This window comes from Podarcis pityusensis, assembly GCF_964106645.2.
Source record: "Podarcis pityusensis genome assembly, chromosome: 16".
Classification (NCBI taxonomy): domain Eukaryota; kingdom Metazoa; phylum Chordata; class Lepidosauria; order Squamata; family Lacertidae; genus Podarcis; species Podarcis pityusensis.
The window spans coordinates 21,548,724-21,568,528 of NC_138041.1; the positions used below are offsets into that span (position 1 = coordinate 21,548,724).

General features: G+C 44.9%; 1 protein-coding gene across 3 annotated transcripts in view; it reads right to left on the reverse strand.

Moving 5' to 3' along the window:
• Positions 1-72: 72 nt before the first annotated feature.
• The window catches only part of TPCN1 (two pore segment channel 1), a 45,852-nt gene continuing 26,119 nt past the window's right edge, over positions 73-19,805 (reverse strand). For all 3 annotated transcript variants that reach the window (XM_080986253.1, XM_080986254.1, XM_080986255.1), the window contains 13 exons: positions 19,025-19,081; positions 18,858-18,908; positions 16,896-16,968; positions 13,423-13,530; positions 12,517-12,588; positions 11,791-11,880; positions 9,654-9,769; positions 8,418-8,464; positions 7,743-7,811; positions 6,974-7,058; positions 6,044-6,180; positions 4,283-4,363; positions 73-2,702 (listed from right to left, as the gene is read on the reverse strand). In XM_080986253.1, coding sequence (XP_080842379.1) covers positions 2,583-2,702; positions 4,283-4,363; positions 6,044-6,180; positions 6,974-7,058; positions 7,743-7,811; positions 8,418-8,464; positions 9,654-9,769; positions 11,791-11,880; positions 12,517-12,588; positions 13,423-13,530; positions 16,896-16,968; positions 18,858-18,908; positions 19,025-19,081 — 1,106 coding nt within the window. In that variant the 3' untranslated portion in view covers positions 73-2,582. The remainder of the gene's footprint in view (positions 2,703-4,282; positions 4,364-6,043; positions 6,181-6,973; positions 7,059-7,742; positions 7,812-8,417; positions 8,465-9,653; positions 9,770-11,790; positions 11,881-12,516; positions 12,589-13,422; positions 13,531-16,895; positions 16,969-18,857; positions 18,909-19,024; positions 19,082-19,805) is intronic.

Here is a 19,805-nt window from a genome sequence, read left to right on the forward strand (position 1 = left end):
GTCTGTGGAGTTCAGTAGCTGTTTCACCTACCCCAACGCCCTTTGCAAATAAATGCAGAAAACGAAGAAAGGAACGCTTTAAAAGGTTTATTAAATGTGCCTGTAAATATCTCTATAACACTGTTTCAGACGTCATCATTACAGTTGCCATACAAACTCGCAGCGAACAAAACCTCCCATCATGTTACGTTCCTGCAAGTGATTGTCTTTGGAGTTAAGTGTTGGAGGAAGCCAAGGAGAAAAGACAAGTTAGAAGGTAGACTCGCTGAGGTTTGTTTTTCCTTCCATCCTGCAAGAAGCAGTTTCTGGAATTATCACTAGCTTATTCTGGTAAGGAGTTGGGGAGGGGGGCATATACAGTGCAAGTTGAGTGACAGGTCAGTTAGTTAGCAGTACAGCTCAGGAAGCATGTCTCGGTTCTGAAACCACAACAGCAATATTCTACAGAGAGCAATTGTGTTCCCTCAAAAGCCTCAGACTCCAGCTTTGTAGAGCAGCAGAAACTGTACTCAGCTATTAGGAGAAAAACACTTTTTAAGAATAGCGGCCCCAAGTGTCTATAATCAGTGGAGGCGGCTGTTGGCCCAGATATATGCTGCACACAGGTTTGATCCTTAGGCTAGTTCAAGGGGTAGCCAACACGGCGCCCTCCATCTGTGGATGGGCTCCATTTCCCATCATCTCTGGCCATGCAGGGATGATGGAGCTCACCAACATCTGGAGGCCGACACACTGGCTAGCCTTGGGCTAGTTAGTGGTCTGGTACACGAAGGGGCACAAAACTTCCATTTCACCATCACGAGGTTGGAATTTGCCTTCCATCAGCAAATAAGTTATATGCACCCAAAAAAAGGGTAGGGGCAGCAATCACTGCTGGTTGATGTTTTCTGCAGTGTGTGAACCCCAAACTTCCACAGAACTCACCCTCATCTTAGGCAGCACTTGGTACTGCTGCACATATCCGATCTCTCCTTAAGGAAGGCTGGAACTGAGTTAAACAGGCATGGCTTCCCTGAGCAGGCCGCTATCTGGGGTTTTAGAATCTGCCTAGAGGCAGGTGCTGCAAGACCAATGGTTGCTTCTGCCGACAGAATCTGTCTCAAGGGAACATCTTCCCTGACCACCATAGGGAAAGCTCCTCGTCTGTCTTCGGGACAGATCAGGTGAGCTGGGATTCTGCAAACACAAGCTAAGCTGTCTTACTTGTGGTAACACAGATTTGCTCAGAATAAGCCCTTATTCTTTAAAAAAACAAAACAAAAAAAACCACCTGGGAAATAGCTTGGCTTATTATGAGCCTACTAAAGTTAAAATTGGACAAATAAAAGCACCGTCACGCTTGTTTATCTTGCAGCAGGAAATTCTGTCTCTTCCCCTTTGCCTTCACTATGTGCTGCTATGGCATACCGTCAAGAGGAGAAGGAAAGCTCCATTTCCCAGTGCTGCTGGGAATATTAACAGTTCACGGGGAGAAAGACCTTTCCTCTCTGCTTATAAGCAACAGAGTTTAGGTAGGTAAGTGGAAGGCATGGAATTCTTCTCCAGCTCAGAGTAGCATTCTAAGCCGGAGAAGAATTTGGGAAGCCTGCAGTACCGTCATTTTTGAGGCAAGCATTACATGTTGTCAAATGTTCATATTGCAAACCAAAGGCGAACTCTGCTGCATCTCTGTTTGCCTCTAGCTTGTGTGGTGGAGGGCTGTCAGACAGAGCCAACGGCTAATAAAGAGCTGGTAATTTTTAAAAAATAAAAAATAAATTGCAGCAAGTGATGCGGATCAACCTGGACCCTGCTGCGCAGTGACTGCAGGATTACACCTTGGTCAGTTTTCCTTCTTTCAAAGTTATTGCTTTTAACACATGCCCACAGGCTCAGCCGCTTCCACCACGACAAGCAGCCCTCTGCTAGTTGCAGTGGTAGGATTCCTTCATTCACCAGTTTCCAGGTTTCAGCCAGTTTGTGTGTAGAGGACTTGTGCCCAACAGGGAACAAACCTTGTTGGAGAAGGGAAAATGCTGTAGAGCCACAGCAGCTTATTGAACCATTATGGAGATGATGAGGACAGAACTGAACCTCAAAAGGGCAGTCCTGCTGAAAACTGGGCAGCCTAGTTACAGTTAGAGACAGGCAAACAGTGGCAGTAAATGGTGGTGTTTTGTTTTTTCTGCTGATGCCTGCCACCCACTTCTGGGAGGCTGGAATGCCTGGGGGAAAGCAGCCCGATTGTATAACTTCAGCTGACTATTTTATCCAGCTGTACTGGGGAAAGATAGCCAAATTAACCCCTGGCTGCTTTACACTAGACAAATCCCAGAAGCATTCACTGTGGCTACCCTGTTAACCAGCCCCCATCCCTTGCATAATGCCCAGCCATCCTGCAGTACTCTGGTTATGCCTTAATGGCCCTAGTACAGGGATGAGCTTTTGCAAAAGAGGAGAGCCGAACCTCTCTTACACAAGAGCGCCAGGAGACCTTCTTCTGCCAGGCTACGCTATGCATTAATCTGAGACGTACTTTGCAAAGTAAGTAAACGGGGTGGTTAATGCACAGCAGACAAATCAGCAGCTTAAGTTAGCTGGGCTTAGATAATGGTCTGAGAGCGCTGGCGGAGGCCTGGAAACGGCGAGGGCTGATGAAGCGACTGGTCATCCTGCCAGGGAAACTGCCTTTCTTCTTTCCTGGAGTGCTCTTCGTACCACTCCTGTGGGAAGAGGCAACAATACTGGGATCATTTCATTTCCCACACCCACAGCCTGCCCTCAAATCGTGAAGGTCTGCAATGAATTGTGCACGAACCCAAAATTTTGCTTGTTAATAATAGCGTTGTTGTTGTTGTTACTCTTACTATTAATCACCATCATCTCAAGGCACATCACAACAGAAAACGACATTATAAAAAAACACAGAACACATACTAAAAATAAGAACAAAAACAAACCAATAATTCCCACCCCCCTCCACAACACATTTAAAAGGTACCGTACTTTTCCATGTAGAGTGGTACCTCTGGTTGCAGACGGGATCCGTTCCGGAGCTCCAGTCGGATCCCGAGGTTTCCGCAACCGGAGGGACTGCTTCTGCACATGGCGTAGTAGAGCGCTTCTGCGCATGTGCATGTGGCAAAACACTTCCAGGTTTGCCACTTTCGCAACCCGACGTTTACATTACCCAAGGGTAACGTAAGCTGAGGTGCTACTGTATAAGACTAGGTTTTTTTTTACTAAAAAATGTTAAAAAGGGGGGGAGGCTTATACATGGGGGCAATCTCCCCCCATTTTCTTAATTCTGAGTCCCCCAAAATAGGGGGCATCTTATACACAGGGGCGTCTTATACACAGAAAAATACGATATGTCAATCAGCCAAAGGCCTGGTTAAAGAGGAATGTCTTTTCCTGGCGCCTCAAAGTGTATAATGAAGGTGCCTAGGACTTTCCTAGGAAGAGCATTCCACAAATGTGGATCCACTGCATAAAAGGCCTGTTCTCGTGTTACCACCTTCTGGACCTCTCATGAAGGAGGGCACACGAAGGAGGGTCTCAGAATATGACCTGAGGGTCCAGGTAGGTTCATATGAAGAGAGGCAATCCTCGAGGTATTATGGTTCTGAGCCATTTATTGCCCATCCTTTACCTTAAGGTCCTAGGGCGCATTACACCACATAAAAAACAGCTGGCTAGACTCCAACTCCCATCAGCCCCAGTGAGCATAACCAATGGTCTGGGAAGATAGAAAGGAAGTGTAGCTCCAGCAGCATCTGGCGAAGACAAGAGAGTCCCCACCTCTGCTTTAGAGGCATGAGGCTAGGGAAAGTTGCCCACTCTCCTAGACAGTATTTATTTGGCAATGTGGTCTAAACCACTGAGCCTCTTGGGCTTGCCAATCAGAAGGTTGGCAGTTCAAATCCCTGCAACCGGGTGAGCTCCCGTTGCTCAGTCCCTGCTCCTACCAACCTAGCAGTTTGAAAGCACGTCAAAAAGTGCAAGTAGATAAATAGGTACCGCTCCGGTGGGAAGGTAAACGGCATTTCCGTGCGCTGCTCTGGTTTCCCCAGAAGTGGTTTAGTCATGCTGGCCACATGACCCGGAAAAACTGTCTGCGGACAAACGCCGGTTCCCTCGGCCTGTAAAGCGAGATGAGCACCGCAACCCCAGAGTTGTCTGCAACTGGACTTAACCTTTTTTACGGGGCTGGCAGCACCTCCAAGAAGATCCCTGAGTCCACCAAGCTACAGGGACCATTGCATAACCATAACTAGGATGCGAGCAGTTTCACATATCTTACCTGTATCTCTTCCTCATACATTCTCATGCTTAAATCGCTTTTGGTCCTTGATCGCCGCCCCAGGAACAGCATGGACGTTTGCTGAAGTGATGGAAGAGAAGCAATAAGAGGAAGGAAGAAGGCAACTGCCTCTGAAGGGTGCCAGAGTTGGATTACAGCTAATATTGGTGCTGCTAGGAGCACACAGGGATCTCGCCACCAAGAGAGACCTGAGCAAATCTCTAACTTTATCTACAGGGAACTCAAGACTGCAACTGCAACCACTGCAGGCTTTCTATCAGATAAGAGGAGATAAATTCTTGAAAGCTGGGGGCATTTGCGTCTTACACGGTTTTATTCGGATTTGCATAAATTCATTTAATTTTAATATTAGTTAAAACAGGAACAATCCTTTTTATTAAATGGAAACATTGCTGTGATTTGCTTAAAATTCAGCATTTAAACTTGTTCATGTCATACCTTATTAAGGTCAGAGTTAACTTCCACTGATGTTACCTTGTGCTATTTCCCTACTGTTAAATGTTAGTTTTGGAATTTTTTGATGACTAGATACAAATAAATGAAACTGACGGCTGGAATCCAAAGGCCAAACAGGGGACAGGTTGTGGTTTTTTCCTATCAAGCTCTGTGTGTGCTGGGAGGGTTGGGGAGCATGTAAACACTGTTAAGATGTGAATATTGCACTCCTACCTGAGTTTGTCCGGAAGCTGAAGTTATGGGAACCTGGTGCCTGTAGTGGGAATTATAGTACAGCGGTACCTCGGTTTACGAACTTAATCTGTTCCGGAAGTCCGTTCTTAAACCAAAACCGTTCTGAAACCGAGGTGTGCTTTCCCTAATGGTGCGCTTTCCCGCTGCCAGTGCCCTTTCACCGTTCAGATTCCGTTCTTAGACTGAGGTAAAGTTCTCAAACCGGGACGCTATTTCCGGTTTTGCAGAGTTTGTAAACCGAATGGTTCTTAAACCGGACTGTTCTTAAACTGAGGTACAACTGTATATGCTTGATAGATAGTCTACATGTGAAGCAATCAGTGTTAGAAACTGAGATATGAAAACCAGGAGCTAAATGGCACCTTAAACCAAGGTTATGGGCACAACAACGGAATGTCTAGGTGCACTTTCCCCCACCGCCAGCCTCAAAGATCCCTGAAGCCTTTGGAGCACAGTGCCCCGCTGCCCTGGAGAGGCTTTGCGTGCAGCCATCCCCAAGCTAGAGCAGCGAGATGGAGCCCTCCGTCTCGCTGTTCTGGCTTGGGAACAGCCTTGCTAGTTTCTGCAGGACAGCGGGGTGAAGACACCCCGCTGCCCTGGGGAAGCTGTGCGCGCAGCCGTCCCCAAGCTAGAGCAGCGAGACGGTGCAGCGCCCCGCTGCCCTGCAGAGGTTTGCGCACAGCCATCCCCAAGCTATAACAGCGAGACGGAGCCAGACGGAGTCTGTAACCTGAAGCGTATGTAACCTGAGGTACCACTGTACATGCTTATTGTGGCATTCCAGTGTGTGCATCTCCACCCCACCCCCACCCCCCAATAATCTGTGCTGGAAAAATATGCAACATGTGAAGCGTGGGGGAATCTGAATTGCTCTGTTACCTTCCTCTTCAAGGACCAGTGGCCACAGAGGGATACCCTCTAGCATTCTAAATCAGAAGTGATTTAAGTTTTATCATTCTGAACAAGACCAGCCAAGTGGTGGCGAGGTGAGAGAGGATACCTGGAAAGCGGTGAACAGAAGATGCTGGAATTCCAGTCCCCATTACTCACCCTGTGCCTGTCCATCTGGGAAATGACCTTGAGCAGCTGGCTGGCAGCCGAGGCAATGCAGTTCCTTCCATATAGCTCTGCGACAGCTGTCAGTTCTTCCTTGGAGACTTCTCTCTCGAAAACAATGCCCATGTCTTCTGCAGAGGAGAAAGGCAAGGACAAGGCTTGTCTGGGTAACGGAAGGGGAAAGCGGCAAGGAAACCTCAGGCAAAATCAGGCCTGCCCAAGCCTCTTTGACTTGGCTCACCAGGCCATTTTGGGCAAGCCACGCACGCCCACTGGGCCATACACATGACATCATCACACAGCGCCCAGCAGGGTGGGGGGGGGAGTTCAAGACGTGGCTGCAGAGGAAGAATGGGGGAGCTCGCTCACAATGCACCCACAACGTGATGCTTCATTGCTGAAGAATTTTGGCTTGACATTTGGGGGACCTGATGTACGGTGACATCAGGCAACTGCTAGTCCTGCCTGCCTGTCCCGTGTGGTCCATAGAAGGCCGACTGCTGTTAGATCAAAAATAATAATAATAAATGGCTCAAAAGTGCTTCCACACCCATTCAATGCCACTAGTCCCAATCTTTCAGCAGGCACTGTTGCTTTTAAAGCACAGAATCTTTTGAAGGCACTTTTAAAAAGTTGATTCCTGCTGTGACTCCTGCAATGCAGGCGGTTGGACTTGATGAACCTTGTGGTCCCCCTTACAACTCTACAAGTCTGTGATAGGCCTGTTCATTTGTTTCCACTCTCTTAGGATGAGCCAGCCCCTTTAATGATTATCCTGCATTGTTTTTACAGATTATGTTTTTTGCACTCACACGTTTATTTATTTTTTGTGCACCGTTTTGATATGGTGCCTGGAAGGCGGTCTGAAAATATTATTATAAATAAGGAAGGAAACAAACAAGTTGCAAGGGTGACCCCACTGACCTCCTGAATCTTGGTTCTTCCGGCTATAGTTCATACGGAACACGAACGCCTCCAATATAAAAGCTACAATTATTGTCATCACCACCTGTGGGGGAAGGAAAAGGTCAGCAGCAATGCAAAAACAGCTCATCCAAATTATTTATTTCACTGCTCTACTCAAGCTGACTTATGGAGTAGGGTAAGGTCTCCAGCTGTTTTTGGACTACAATTCCCACTATCCCTGGCCAAAGGTCCTGCTAGTCAGGGATAATAATAATAATAATAATAATAATAATAATAATCTGGCTGGGTTTCCCCAGCCACTCTGGGTGGTTCCCAACAGAGGACTAAAAACAGAATAAAACTTCAAACATTAAAAACTTCCCTAAACAGGGCTGCCAGATGATGTCTTCTAAATAATAATAATGGGAGCTGTAGTCCAAAAACAGCTGGAGACCCAACTTTGGGAAACCCTGCTCTAGGATCAACCATAAATGATGCTACAACCCTTCATCAGATGACCATGCATCAAAAAGGAAAGTTTGACTGCTTTGCTGGCAAACTATATTTCTGGTCCTTGGGAGTGACTGTGAAGGCTACAGAACAGGGCAGGGAGCATGTGGCCCTGCTGAATTTGCTGGACTACGGCTCCCATCATCCCTGACCATTGTCTGGGGCTGATGGGAGTTGGAGTCCAACAAGGCCTGGAGGCCCCACCCCTGCACCACAACATACAGACTGTAGCCACAGGACTGCTTCACAAAATAGCACAGTTGGCAACTCCGCTTACCATGGTCACAATATAGAAAATCATGAAATAGAGGCGGCTCCAGTGCGAAGTCTCCGATGTCACCCCTTCCTGAAAAGGAAAATATTGCCAGTTTTAATTTCTTAGAGCAGAAAGCATTGATCTGATGTGCAGAGAGCTTTCCTATTCTGATTGGTTCAGGAGGATTCTAGAAGGTTTATTTCTATGTGAGAGAAACAGGAAAGAGGTTTCTGATGTTTTGGTTATTCCTTCTGGGAAGCTGAGTACAGCTGGTTTAAACTGGTTCTGTTATGTTTCTGTCAAGGTCGTACTGACTATAATAGTCAGGCCAGGAGGAGCCTGGGTCTCACTCACTTAACTTTCTCTTTCTATCTCTTCTCACGCTCATTTCATCCCCTCAATGGGTGAACTGAGGGACACTAATTCAAGTTCACCCAGTGGACTTTATGCTTGAGAGTGGAAGGTTTGAACCCAGGTCTTTCCAGCATTAGTATAGCGTTCCTACCAGAATCATATTGCACTGGCTCCCTCTACTTTTCACTTCAATGTGCCCAGTTGTTTGGCATATTCCCTGCAATGATCAATGATCTAATGGCCAGTGAATAACCAGTGCGCAGTAGCGCAGACACCAAGGAATCACAAGCCACATTATTACAGAAGAAAGCTCCTGGCAGGGAGCGGCAGAGTGCTACTTACCATGATGATGTACCAGTCGTTGACAACTGTCAACTCAAACAGGGTAACTGCAAAAAGGAAAAAAAGAGGGGAAGAACAAACACTTGTATGGTCACTGTTGTGGCTCAGTTCCCCCTCAGCAGTCTTGAATTTGGGGGCTAGATGAAACCGGAACATTGGGTCACTTCCTGCGAAACCTTCTTGGGTCACACCTTCTTGGGCGAAAGTGAGCCAATCGCACGTGGTGAATCGGGGCTCACTGCCCAGCTGAGAACTGAGCACTAGGTCATTATCTCTGATTGGCCATGCGTGGCTGGCTCATTATCCAATCAAGGAAAGCAACAGGGGCAGCCATCATGGAGCTGGTCCATGTTTCTGAACAACTCCCACACCAGCCTGTTTTGCAGGAATCATGTACAGCCGTACCTTGGTTCTCGAATTTAATCTGTTCCGGGAGTCCACTTAACCCCCTAAACAGTTAGAAAACCTAGGCGCAGCTTCCGATTGGCTCAGAATCACTAGTCAGCAAGACTTTACTTAAATCACTAGTCAGTAAGACTTGATTTAAATCAATTTTTTTTACAGAAAGACTAATTCTTGCTCGTATAATCTTAATATTTACAACCAGATGAAGGTTTCATTTTTGGAATAATAAATTTTCAGAGTAGTTTTTACGGTTATATCAAAAATTACGGATTTGGTTCTACTATTAGAAATACATTGACAGATAATTATGAAATTATTGTGAGGTTAAATAAGTTGACTGTTTATATTTGGACAACTTTTCTGCTGTACTTTATTGGAAGGAGAAAAATAATCATTTCCTTAATAACAATTTAAACAATTTATTTAACTAAAACAATAACATTAGAGCATATGTATCCATGTTTGTTAACTGATGTGGTTAAACGGTGTGGTGTGTTTTTTTAAAAAAACTGAGTTTTAGCACACATGAAAAACTTAAAACAAATCCTTATTTCCTGATGAATAGCCTTTGGACTATAATGTAACTTAAACAGAAAACTGTATTCAGAAAGATATTTGCTCCAAAAACATTTAATATTAAAAAACCTGACTTAAATTTAAAAAAAAATCTGATTTAAATTTTTAAAAATCTGTTTTTTTTATTTTTTAAATCATTGATTTTTATTCACCCTGCTCACAGGCAGCAACCGTCTCTTGCAGAAGTCCCTACTGAATTCCCCAGCGGCATTTCCTGGCTACATCAGTAGAGGGCGCTAGGATTTGTGCTCTTACCAAAACTGTTCAAAACATTGTCGAAGTTGTTGAGATAGTAGTAGCCTTCTTCCATCACCGTCCTGTTTCCCACGGTATGGTTGACCCAGCGATAGGAATCTGCCACCGTGCTGGCGCTGAACGGAGAAGCAGGTACAAAATGTTTTTGTGGACTATTTTTTTAAAAAGATACTATAGTCAAATGAAATCAGAGGCAGGATTTGAGATAAAAGCAGGGGAAGAAAAATGATAAAATGATTGTAACAGAGAAATCTTGTGTAGTAGATAAAAGATACAATGCAGTAGAAAGGGTCTGAGTAAAAACACTGGGGAAATGGGGGCGGGAAGTGAATTTATGAAACATTGCAACTATTTGGTATGAAGATTATTGTGAAAATGTTTGAAAATAATAATACAAAATGGCTCACAGTAGCTTGACGATATACCCTTTCCCATTTATTTATGAATCACTTCCCATGAAACATTTCAAAGCAATTTCACAAGACAATAAAAACTTATATAAAACAATTACCTATATAAACACAATTGAAAAAAACATTGTGCCACTTATGGGGGGGTGGGACTCACATCTGATATAAATGCCCACTGGGATTTTAAAAAATCTCCATTTAGAAGGCTTGTTGAAAGAGGAAAGCCTTCTAAAGACAGAATGAGACGGTGCCAGACTGATATGCAAAGGGAGGGCGTTCCAAAGAATTAGGTGCCACCACACTAAGGGCCCTGTTTATGACATCACACAAAATGGACCTCCTGATACAGTGGTACCTGCAGGAGGCCCTCTCCAGGAGAACACAGTCATTTGTCGAGTATATAAGGGATGAGGTGGTTTTTTATTTTTTTACAAATGTAACTCCGGACAGCAGAGGGGGTGGGTAGCCTGGAAAATGTTTCTGTGTCCCAGAACAGAAGCCATAAGGCCGTGATGCTGTAATCAGCCCAGTCAGATGTTGGGAATCAAGCCTTTATCAGGAGAAACTGGCCACTCTCCAGGCACCCAGCTTGATCTCCTGTTGACCTCCCTGTCTGCATTCCCCAGCAGGATCCAGGCAGAGGTCGCGATAGGCGATCCTTCTCAGAGTGAGAAGAACACACCCCCTCTTTCCTGCCCCCCCAGGCAGGGGAAAGAGATAGACAGAAACGTATTTACATGCCTTTATTTCTGTCTTTGCAGCGTTACAGAAATCATGACTGCTCTCTTCAAGCTCCAGCAGTCGAGAGACAAACTCATCCTGTACTTCCTGTACAGCTCATATTACACTCTGAGCTAATTCCGGTGCCCTCTGCACTGTGAATTGACTGTCCCTCTGTTTCCCACAGAACAGTCCCAACATTCCCATTATGTTTTGCTTTCAAGCTACCAGCTCGCGGCCGCATTGCTTCTATATCGTAACAAATTTGGGGTGCAAATATTATTATTATTATTATTATTATTATTGAGTTAACGCAACTCAGTGGCTTCAAGGACCTGTGGCGGTGGCTACTGGCCTTCGACACCTGAGATGTGTGTTTTCAGGGCCCATCCTATTCCTGTAATTGTAATGTAAAAGAGTTAGATTACAATCACAGGAATAGGGCGGGTCCAGGTGTCGAGGGCCAGTGTGCCTTCCGCAGTGGCTGGAAGCTGTTTAGTGAAGGTGCCAGGAGCACATCAATGGGGAGGGAGTTCTACTGCTTAGGGGCTCCCACAGAGAAGGCCCTCTCCCAGGCTGCCATCACCCCGAACTGCAGGGGCAGGTGGAACTACTAAGAGGGGCCTCCTTTACATATCTTAACACCTGATATGTTCTGCAGGGAAAGAGGCAGTATTCAGATATTTGGGGCCCAAGTTTAGGGCTTTAAACGCCAACATGAGCATCTTGAATTGGACCCAGAAACAAATGGACAACTAATGATATTTTTATCACCCTCTTCCAAAAAGTGCTTAGGATGCTGTATAGAGTTCTTCCCATTCCACCCACCCACCCGCCTCTGCCCTGCCCAGCCCAGCCCACTTGAATCCTCAAAACAATCCTGCAAGGTAAACAATGCAGAACTTGAACCTATCTCTCCCCACTTCCATTCAGACACATCTTTAAGGCTCCCAACTTTAAGGCACGGTAAATACTTTCCAGACGGAAGGAAAATGCTGGGCACTCACTTGCAGCAATTTGGGAAGAGCTTTCCTGAGAAGAACTCCATGCCAATGATGGCGAAACAGTAATAGAAGATGAGCAATGTTAAACCTAGGCTAAAGGAGAAAAAAGCCAAGGTTAAGCAAAGCGAAAATCATGGGCAGCTAGGCTTTTCTGTTAGGGAGTTTATGGTGATCTAAGGGAATCTGCTCCGTTCCGATGCCTTCAGCAGAGAAGCCCAAGGACTCTAAAGCTCGACCGTGCAAGACATGGAAGGGATCCCAGGAGAAAAAGAGGGAGCCAACGAGAAAGGCTTCAGTGCCCTCTTGACCTAGAGCCACTGGCCATCAGAAGGGCCTGGTGAGTTTTTGTATGTTGACATTGTTTATTGTGGTCTTTAAGAACATAGGAAGAGCCAAAGGCCCATCTAGTCCGACTTCCTGTTCTCCCATGATCAACAAGACGCTCCAATCAGAAGCCTGAAAGTAAGACCCAAGTGCAACAGCAGTGTTCACACCTGATTTGAGCAACTGGTATTCAGAGGCAAAAGACGGCCATCATGGCTAGTAGCCTATGATAGCATAATTTTTCAAGCTAATGTAAAGTTTGTGGCCATAACTACCTCTTGAGCACAGCCATCATGGCTAGTGGCTACCAATAGCCTTATTCTTCCATGAATTTGTCCAGTCCTCTTTTAAAGCCATCCAAGTTGGTGGCCATCACTGTCTGCTGCACCTTCCGCTCTCAGTTACCTGGCCATTCTGGGGAACAGCTCAAACATGGTATCCAAGACATTCCGGTAGCGTTTCTTCAGCTTAAACAGCCTGCAACAACAACAAAAAGGGAGTGGGCAGCAACATGCATGAGTTACAGAAGGATGCAATTGTTACAATATAGAATCATAGAATTGTGGAGTCAGAAGGCATCCATCTCAAGGGTCCTCTCTCCTGAAATGCAGGAATCTCAGCTAAAGCATCCCTGACAGACGGCCACCCAACCTCTGCTTAAAAACCTCCAAGGAAGGAGAGTCCACAACCTCCCAAGGGAGGCCGTTCTACTGTCAAACAGCTCTTACTGTCAGAAAGTTCTTCCTGATGTTTAGTCGGAATCCCCTTTCTTGCAACTTGAAGCCATCGATTCGAGTCCTACCCTCCAGAGCAGGAGAAATCAAGCTTGTTCCTTCTTATGGGAACAATATGACATATGACAGCCCTTGAGATATTTGAAGATGGCTATCCTATCTGCTCTCAGTCTCCTCTTTTCCAGGCTAAACATACCCAGCTCCTTCAACCATTCCTCATAAGGCTTGGTTTCCAGAGCCTTGATCATCGTGGTTGCCCTCCTCTCCACACATCCCAGCTTGTCAACATCCTCTTTAAATTGTGGTGCCCAGAACTGGGATGCAATATGATTATTAACATTCTTTATTCTATACCACTTACATGCCAAAATGGCTTCTAAACCGTTTGCAAGCAACAACGGAGCCCATACGCAATTAAAATGAACAATAATACAACTGCTCTCCCCTTTCTCCTGACCCCCAGACTGGCCTCTCGGCATCCTGTCAGCCAAGGCCTTCATCAAACCTCAGTTAGGAACGAATCGTTCCAGCTCTTGGGTTTGCCATTCCCTCTGTACATATTCAACCAATTACTCGCCTCAGTAACTGCAGAGGCCGCAGGACTACAATGAAGTAGAACGGCTCCATGTTTAACGCCAGTGCCAGGAGGCCCAAGAATGCAAACAAGGTGACAGAAAAATCAAAGCTGGAAAAGAGAGAGGGGGAAAAGAACAAATATCTTCAGGGATGAACTTTTAAGCCTGTGTCCCTGGGGAGAAGAGCTGCATTCCCCTATAGGCAACGCCCCCCCCCCCCCCGGAGCAACAGGGAGGTGGTGGGTGGGCCGGAAGAAAATATGGGTGCAGCAACTAATGTTTATGGACTCTATACCCCATTCAGGCAAGGAAGGAGTTTGCAAACATTCTAGCCAGGCAAAAGTGCTCAAGGAGGGTGTAAAGCAGGGACTGTGATGGGTGTGGCCTGGGAGAGACTCTCGAGGGCCAAATAGAGAGACTCAAAGGGCCACATCTAGCCCCTCCCTCAGGCCTGAGGTTCCCTTTCCCTGCTTTAGTCTCTGACGCATAAACTATATACAGTTCATACCTTGGATCCCGAACGCCTTGAGAGTCGAACGTTTTACCTCCTGAGCACTGAAAACCCGGAAGTGAATGTTTTGGTTTGCGAACGTTCTTTGGAAACTGAACGTCCAACGCAGGTTCTGCGGCTTCCAATTGGCTGCAGGAACTTCCTGCAGCCAATCAGAAGCCGCGCCTTTGTTTCCAAACGTTTTGGAAGTTGAACGTATTCTGTTCGACTTCCGAGGTACGACTGCACCTCATATATAGGGCTTGACATTTGGATTCTCTATCCCCTCACATCTGCAAAAAAATTGATACTGATACAATGGAAGGACAAAAATATAGCCCCCTTCAATCAATGGATAGATGACACGACAGCTCTTGCAGCCCATGAACGAATCACTTTCAGATGAAGATTATGCCTGGACAAATGTAATGATATTTGGAACGTATTTGTCGAAACAAATTTATCTATGTATATAACTGTATAGTTTCGTAAACTTACATTTTATGTACATTTTATGTTATTTTGTTATTGCTGTTTTCCTCTGCTTTTTAAAATGTATTTTTATATATTCTCTTTCTTTTTTTTCTTTCTTTTTTTAAATTACTAGAATAATCTCAATAAAATATAAATGTTTTTTTAAAAAATAATTTATGACACAGAATGACGACACACACGGGGACTTCCGGGGAGGCGCCTCCGACAATGGCTGGATTCCTCTGATCGGGAGGAATCAGCTCCGTGGAAATCTGGGTCTGGCCGCCACAGCGAAGGCGGAGACCCGTTAAAAATCACAGGCGGGAGAAGCCTGTGAGCGTGGGATTCGGCGGGCACCTTTTGCGCCTCCCCCACTCGCGGGGAAACCCGGGTTCGGGGATCCGGAGCGACGTGGGGTGAGAGGCGCGGTGCTTCGAATCATCTGCTTCTTCCACGGAGCGAAGCCGCATAGCTGTTGTCGGAGAGCGCTGACTTTTTCCTGTGGACAATTTGACTCTAAAGTAACTACCCGTGAGTAGAGCTTAATCGGGAAAATTGGATTTTTAAAACGTCTAATTTGGCATCGAAACGGGGAAGGTTCAATACAGGAAGTCCGCCTTCCCCTTTTGTAAATAGACTGAAGCAATTGAGGCTGCAAGCTGAAGTCTTGGAAAGCTTTTTGTAAAAGACTAAATTTCCATAAGTAAAGAATATAATCCCCCCCCTCGGAGGCAGAAGGGGGGGGGGCGAGTTGTGGACTGAGTTTGCCTGCAGAAGAGACCAAGAGAGGTAAAATACCGCCGCTCGGACCCTGGGAACGGGCTGCTAGTAGGTCCGACGTTTGGTGGGGCGTTTATTGACAGCGTTTGGATCGTTCATTGACAGTTAGCATAAGAGAAGACACATTGTTTCTACTGTCTCCAGCAGTGAAAGTAACTGAAAATTGAAATTAGTTTTGGGTCGTTTGAACTGTGCCTATAAGAGGATATTATTTATCAATACAAAGAGAAACTGTTTCCCTCTAGTGGAAGTTCTTGAAACTGGCGGCTATATAAGATCTGGGCTGGGAAATTTCCAGCTGTAAGATAAAAACCGTGAGACTGTGAGACTGACCTTGAATCTATTGAGTGTTATGGCAGATGGGAAAGACGGAATGTCGCCAGAAGAGGCCTTAGCGGTTGTATTAGTGAAAATAAATGACTCGCTGGAACAGCTTCACAAGAAAACAGATGTGATAAATATGAAAGTGGATGCTGCAAATATTAAAATTGACTTAATGGTAGAAAGTTTAAATAACCTGGGTTAAAAGGTGAATACCAATACAGAAACCACCCAGAAATTGATACAGGAATCTACCCTGATACGGCAAACGGCGGATGAAGTTAAGGAGGAAACCCTTGCTGCTGAAGTTAAAGTAATTCAACTGGAGAGAGAGAGAGTCCCATCCATACAAGGACAACTTGATGAATACAAGCTGACACTTGTTATGACTGAACTTAAAGAGAAACAGATGAAATTGAGGATCAGAGCCCTACCTGAGGAAAAGGAAAGCTTGATAGAGTTTCAGGAGGAGATAGGACTAACATTGGTTGAGAAAGAGAGGTATTTGGGGGTTAGTATGACCGCCGAAATGTGAATCTATTCAAGGGCAACTGTGAAGGACGTTGGCTTGAAGAGAAGGGGGATTTGGAAATAGGGTTAAATTGGAAGTTGTTATTGTTGGGCCGAGTTGCTGTGGTGGGGACAAGGGTTGCTGTGATGTCGGGGATGTTGCTTTTGTTTCAAACATTGCAAGCTTTGGATGGGAGGGATTGTCTCAGGAGGTGGCAGAGGGACGTCTCTAGATTTGGTTGGCAGGGCTGGAAGCCTCGAGTAAAATTTAAGATATTAACGGATGCTAAAGAAGGAGGTGGACTTGCCCTGCTAGACCCTTAAATTTTGTTGTGAATCATCTGCTTTTTGCTGACTGAGAGAATCGGCAGAATCCGAGACCAGGGAGAAGAGCTGGTGGAAGAAGACTGGAAGTTTAAAGACTATTTATAGAAATATTGCAAAATTAATGAATGTTAGAACAAAGTTGGAATGAAGTTATATGGCTTTAGCAGAAATGTTATAAGGAATTAAGTATAAATAGATTAATAGAGCATTAAAGGGAACAAAATAAGGTTAGAATGTGTTAAGATAATTATAGGATAGAAAACAGAGGAAGATGGAAAGGAATTGCTGAAATAATTAATTGATGTGGAATACAAAAAGGGAGGTGTGAGGAAGTCGTGGAAATAAGCGAACGAAAGATATGACATTGAAATTGTTTAATGTGCTTTAAATGGTCTTTGCTTTGTTTTATTTGTGTTGTGTGTTAGTGTTTTGTAGTGTTTTTGTATTGTGTTGTGGTTTTTTTTGTTTTTTTGTTTGTTTGTTTTTTGCTTTTTTGTTTGTAGTGTTTAAATTTTTGGAAACTCAATAAATATTATTAAAAAAAACAACAACAGAATGACGACACACACTTACAGGTTCCAGCCAGATGACAGGTATTCAATAGGCCCCAACCCAGTGATCTTCAGGAGCACTTCAACCCCATAGACTGTTGACACAAGAGAAAATAATAACATCACATGCAGGCTGAAGATCAGATGTGACCTTTGGCATTAAATTTGACAACACACACCTTCACGAGCTCAGGGAAGCAACCCATGTCTGAGGGGAAAGTGGACCAGCAGCCAACGTGGAAGAATCTGGCGCTCCTTTAATAGAGACTTCTATTAAAGCTCTTCTAGGACTCAGTGAAAGCAGAGAGCTGTCATTTAACATCCTCTCCCAAAGGCTGATCTAGAAGTGTTTTCTTACAACCTAGCCTTTCAACCCAGCTCCCCTCAGAAGAGGAGGGCATCAAGAGCTGGGCCTTTAACAAGGACCTTCTAACATAGTGTAATAAATAATTTATTTTATTTTATTTTATTTTATTTTTATCACACCCATCTGACCGGCTTCCCCAGCCGCTTTGGGTGGCTCCCAGCACATACAAAAACACAATAGCACTGTATAAGCAGGAAAAACCTTCCACTTGACCATAAGAAACTGCCTTATGCAGAGTCGGGTCCATCTAATTTGGTGCTGTCCACGCTGACTGGCAGCAGCTCTCCAGAGTTTCGGGCAAAAGTTTCCTAGTCTTTCCTGGAGATGCTGCGCATTGAACATGGGACCTTTTGCATGCAAAGCAGATGCTCTACCACTGAGCTGCAGCCCTTCCCCAGAGGAGCCTTGCTTGGATAGTCTCAAGCAACAAACTGCATCTGTTGACCAACGCAGATACCGCCACTGAGACAACAGGCTTAAGAAGCTGGGTTGTTCCCCGAGTTGGCAAGGCTCATTTGAAAACAATTGGCAAATTGAAAACACTTGGCAAATTGGCACCAGCCATTTGGTTTTTTCGCCTACCTCGTAGCAAATCTTCCTCGGCATTGGCGGTTAGGCATTGGTAAGGGTATTGTTATGCAGATGAGGGGGGGAGGAAGGAAGCGCCATCACCTTCCCCCAAATCGAAGGGTAGTCCGGTAAAGGATAATGGGGGGCGTTGCCCTGTCCGAAGCCTGTGGAGGTGTGGGCCTAAGGCACACCCCCGAGCGGTGACCCTGGGGGAGCTCCTAGTTGATGTACATCAGCAGGACTCCCCCTGCTGGCGGTTAACCCTTGCTGGTCTTCAAGCAATCAGGCTGAAGCCGGTTAGTCGATAGGACCAATGCCTAAGCCAATACCGCTTAATTCCTGCAATCAATAAAGTTGTGGCCTTTTTCGCCCATTAACCTTAAATGCTGTGTCTTGTGTCTTTATTTTCCAAGGGGGGAGGCGGGTACCCGCCACGCAACAACAAGAAACCAAGCCTTTCATATAACTGGCCCAGTATCATGTGATGCTCTGCCAATAGAGGTTCAGCAGACACCTTCCATGCAAACTTTTAAACGTCTGATGAACACTTTCTATTGCAAGCAATTAAGAATATATCTTTCCATAACAGTATCCACACTTACCTTCCCTCTGTGTTTCCAGGCATGGTTCACAGTTTAAAACTCTGTGTCCTAGCACCTTGTTTTTGCTCCAGAGCTTTTCCCGTGAAAACCCGCTCTTTAAAGCTGAAAAGGAGCAAACAACTATCTGCAGAAAACCCAAATTATCATTTGTTGTGCTGCAGCTTTAAAGAGCTCGTTTTTGTGGGGAAAGCTCTGGGGCAAAAAGAAAGGAGCTTTAAGAGTGTGGACCTTTGTGGGGCGAAAGGTTGTGTGGATTTTAACTTTTTTATAGGGTTTTTGTTCTATGGTTTTATGCACAATTGTTGTAAACCACTCTGGGGTTGTTGTTTTTTAAATGAATAGTGTTATATGCATATTTTAAACAAATGAACACAAATATCCCAACAAGCACAAATGTTTGGAAGGAGTATATTCAGAGATCATAACAGGGAGCGCAGAGACTTACTTGTAAGGAAGACAATGTAACTCCAAGGGACATCTCGCGAGAAGATCCCATCTGAAAAAGCAGAGAGAGAGGGAGGGAGGGAGGGAAAATACCATATCAGATGGGAGCACTAAAACCTTGATAGGGAAGAGGGTCAGCAAACAGAAGAGAGCTGTGTTATTCCGTACCTCTCAACATAAAGGTTTCCACTAGGATCCAGAGGCCGTTCACTGCCAGCAGAGTATCTACAAAACAGAACAAAACCCCATCAGCCCATCTTTCAGACACAGCACAGAGCATCCAAACACATGGATCCAGCTAAGATGTCACCTTTGGATTGCTTAACACAGGAACCAAAATTTGGACTCGTTTTAAGCACTTTTAACCTAGCTTTTAAGCTTTTTAAAGCACTTCAGCCCCCCCCCCCCAGGACCCCAGAGCAGCATACATAAGATCAGTACAGTGGTACCTTGGTTCTCAAATGCCTTGGTTCCCAAATGCCAAAAACCCAGAAGTAAGTGTTCCAGTTTTCGAACGTTTTTCAGAAGCCAAACATCCGATGCAGTTGTTGGCTATTGTTTCTGGGGTGCCTGCACCAATCAGAAGTTGTGTCTTGGTTTTCGAACAGTTTGGAAATCAAACGGACTTCCGGAACAGATTAAGTTTGGCGCTTTTGTTTTTGCTATTTATTTTGCGTTTTTGTTCTTGAGGCTTTTTCAGATAATTTGTTTTTGTGACTGTGTGGAACCCATTTCAGCTACTGATTGATTGATTGATTGATTGATTGATTGTGTGACTGCGGAAATGGACTATCATCAGTGCAGGTAAGAAAATAATAATAATTTTAATTTTTAATATCTATAATGCTGTGTTATTTATTTTATAGTACAGTACATTGATTATTGCTTTCATTTTATGGATCAATGGTTTCGTTAGATAGTAAAATTCATGTTAAATTCCTATTTTAGG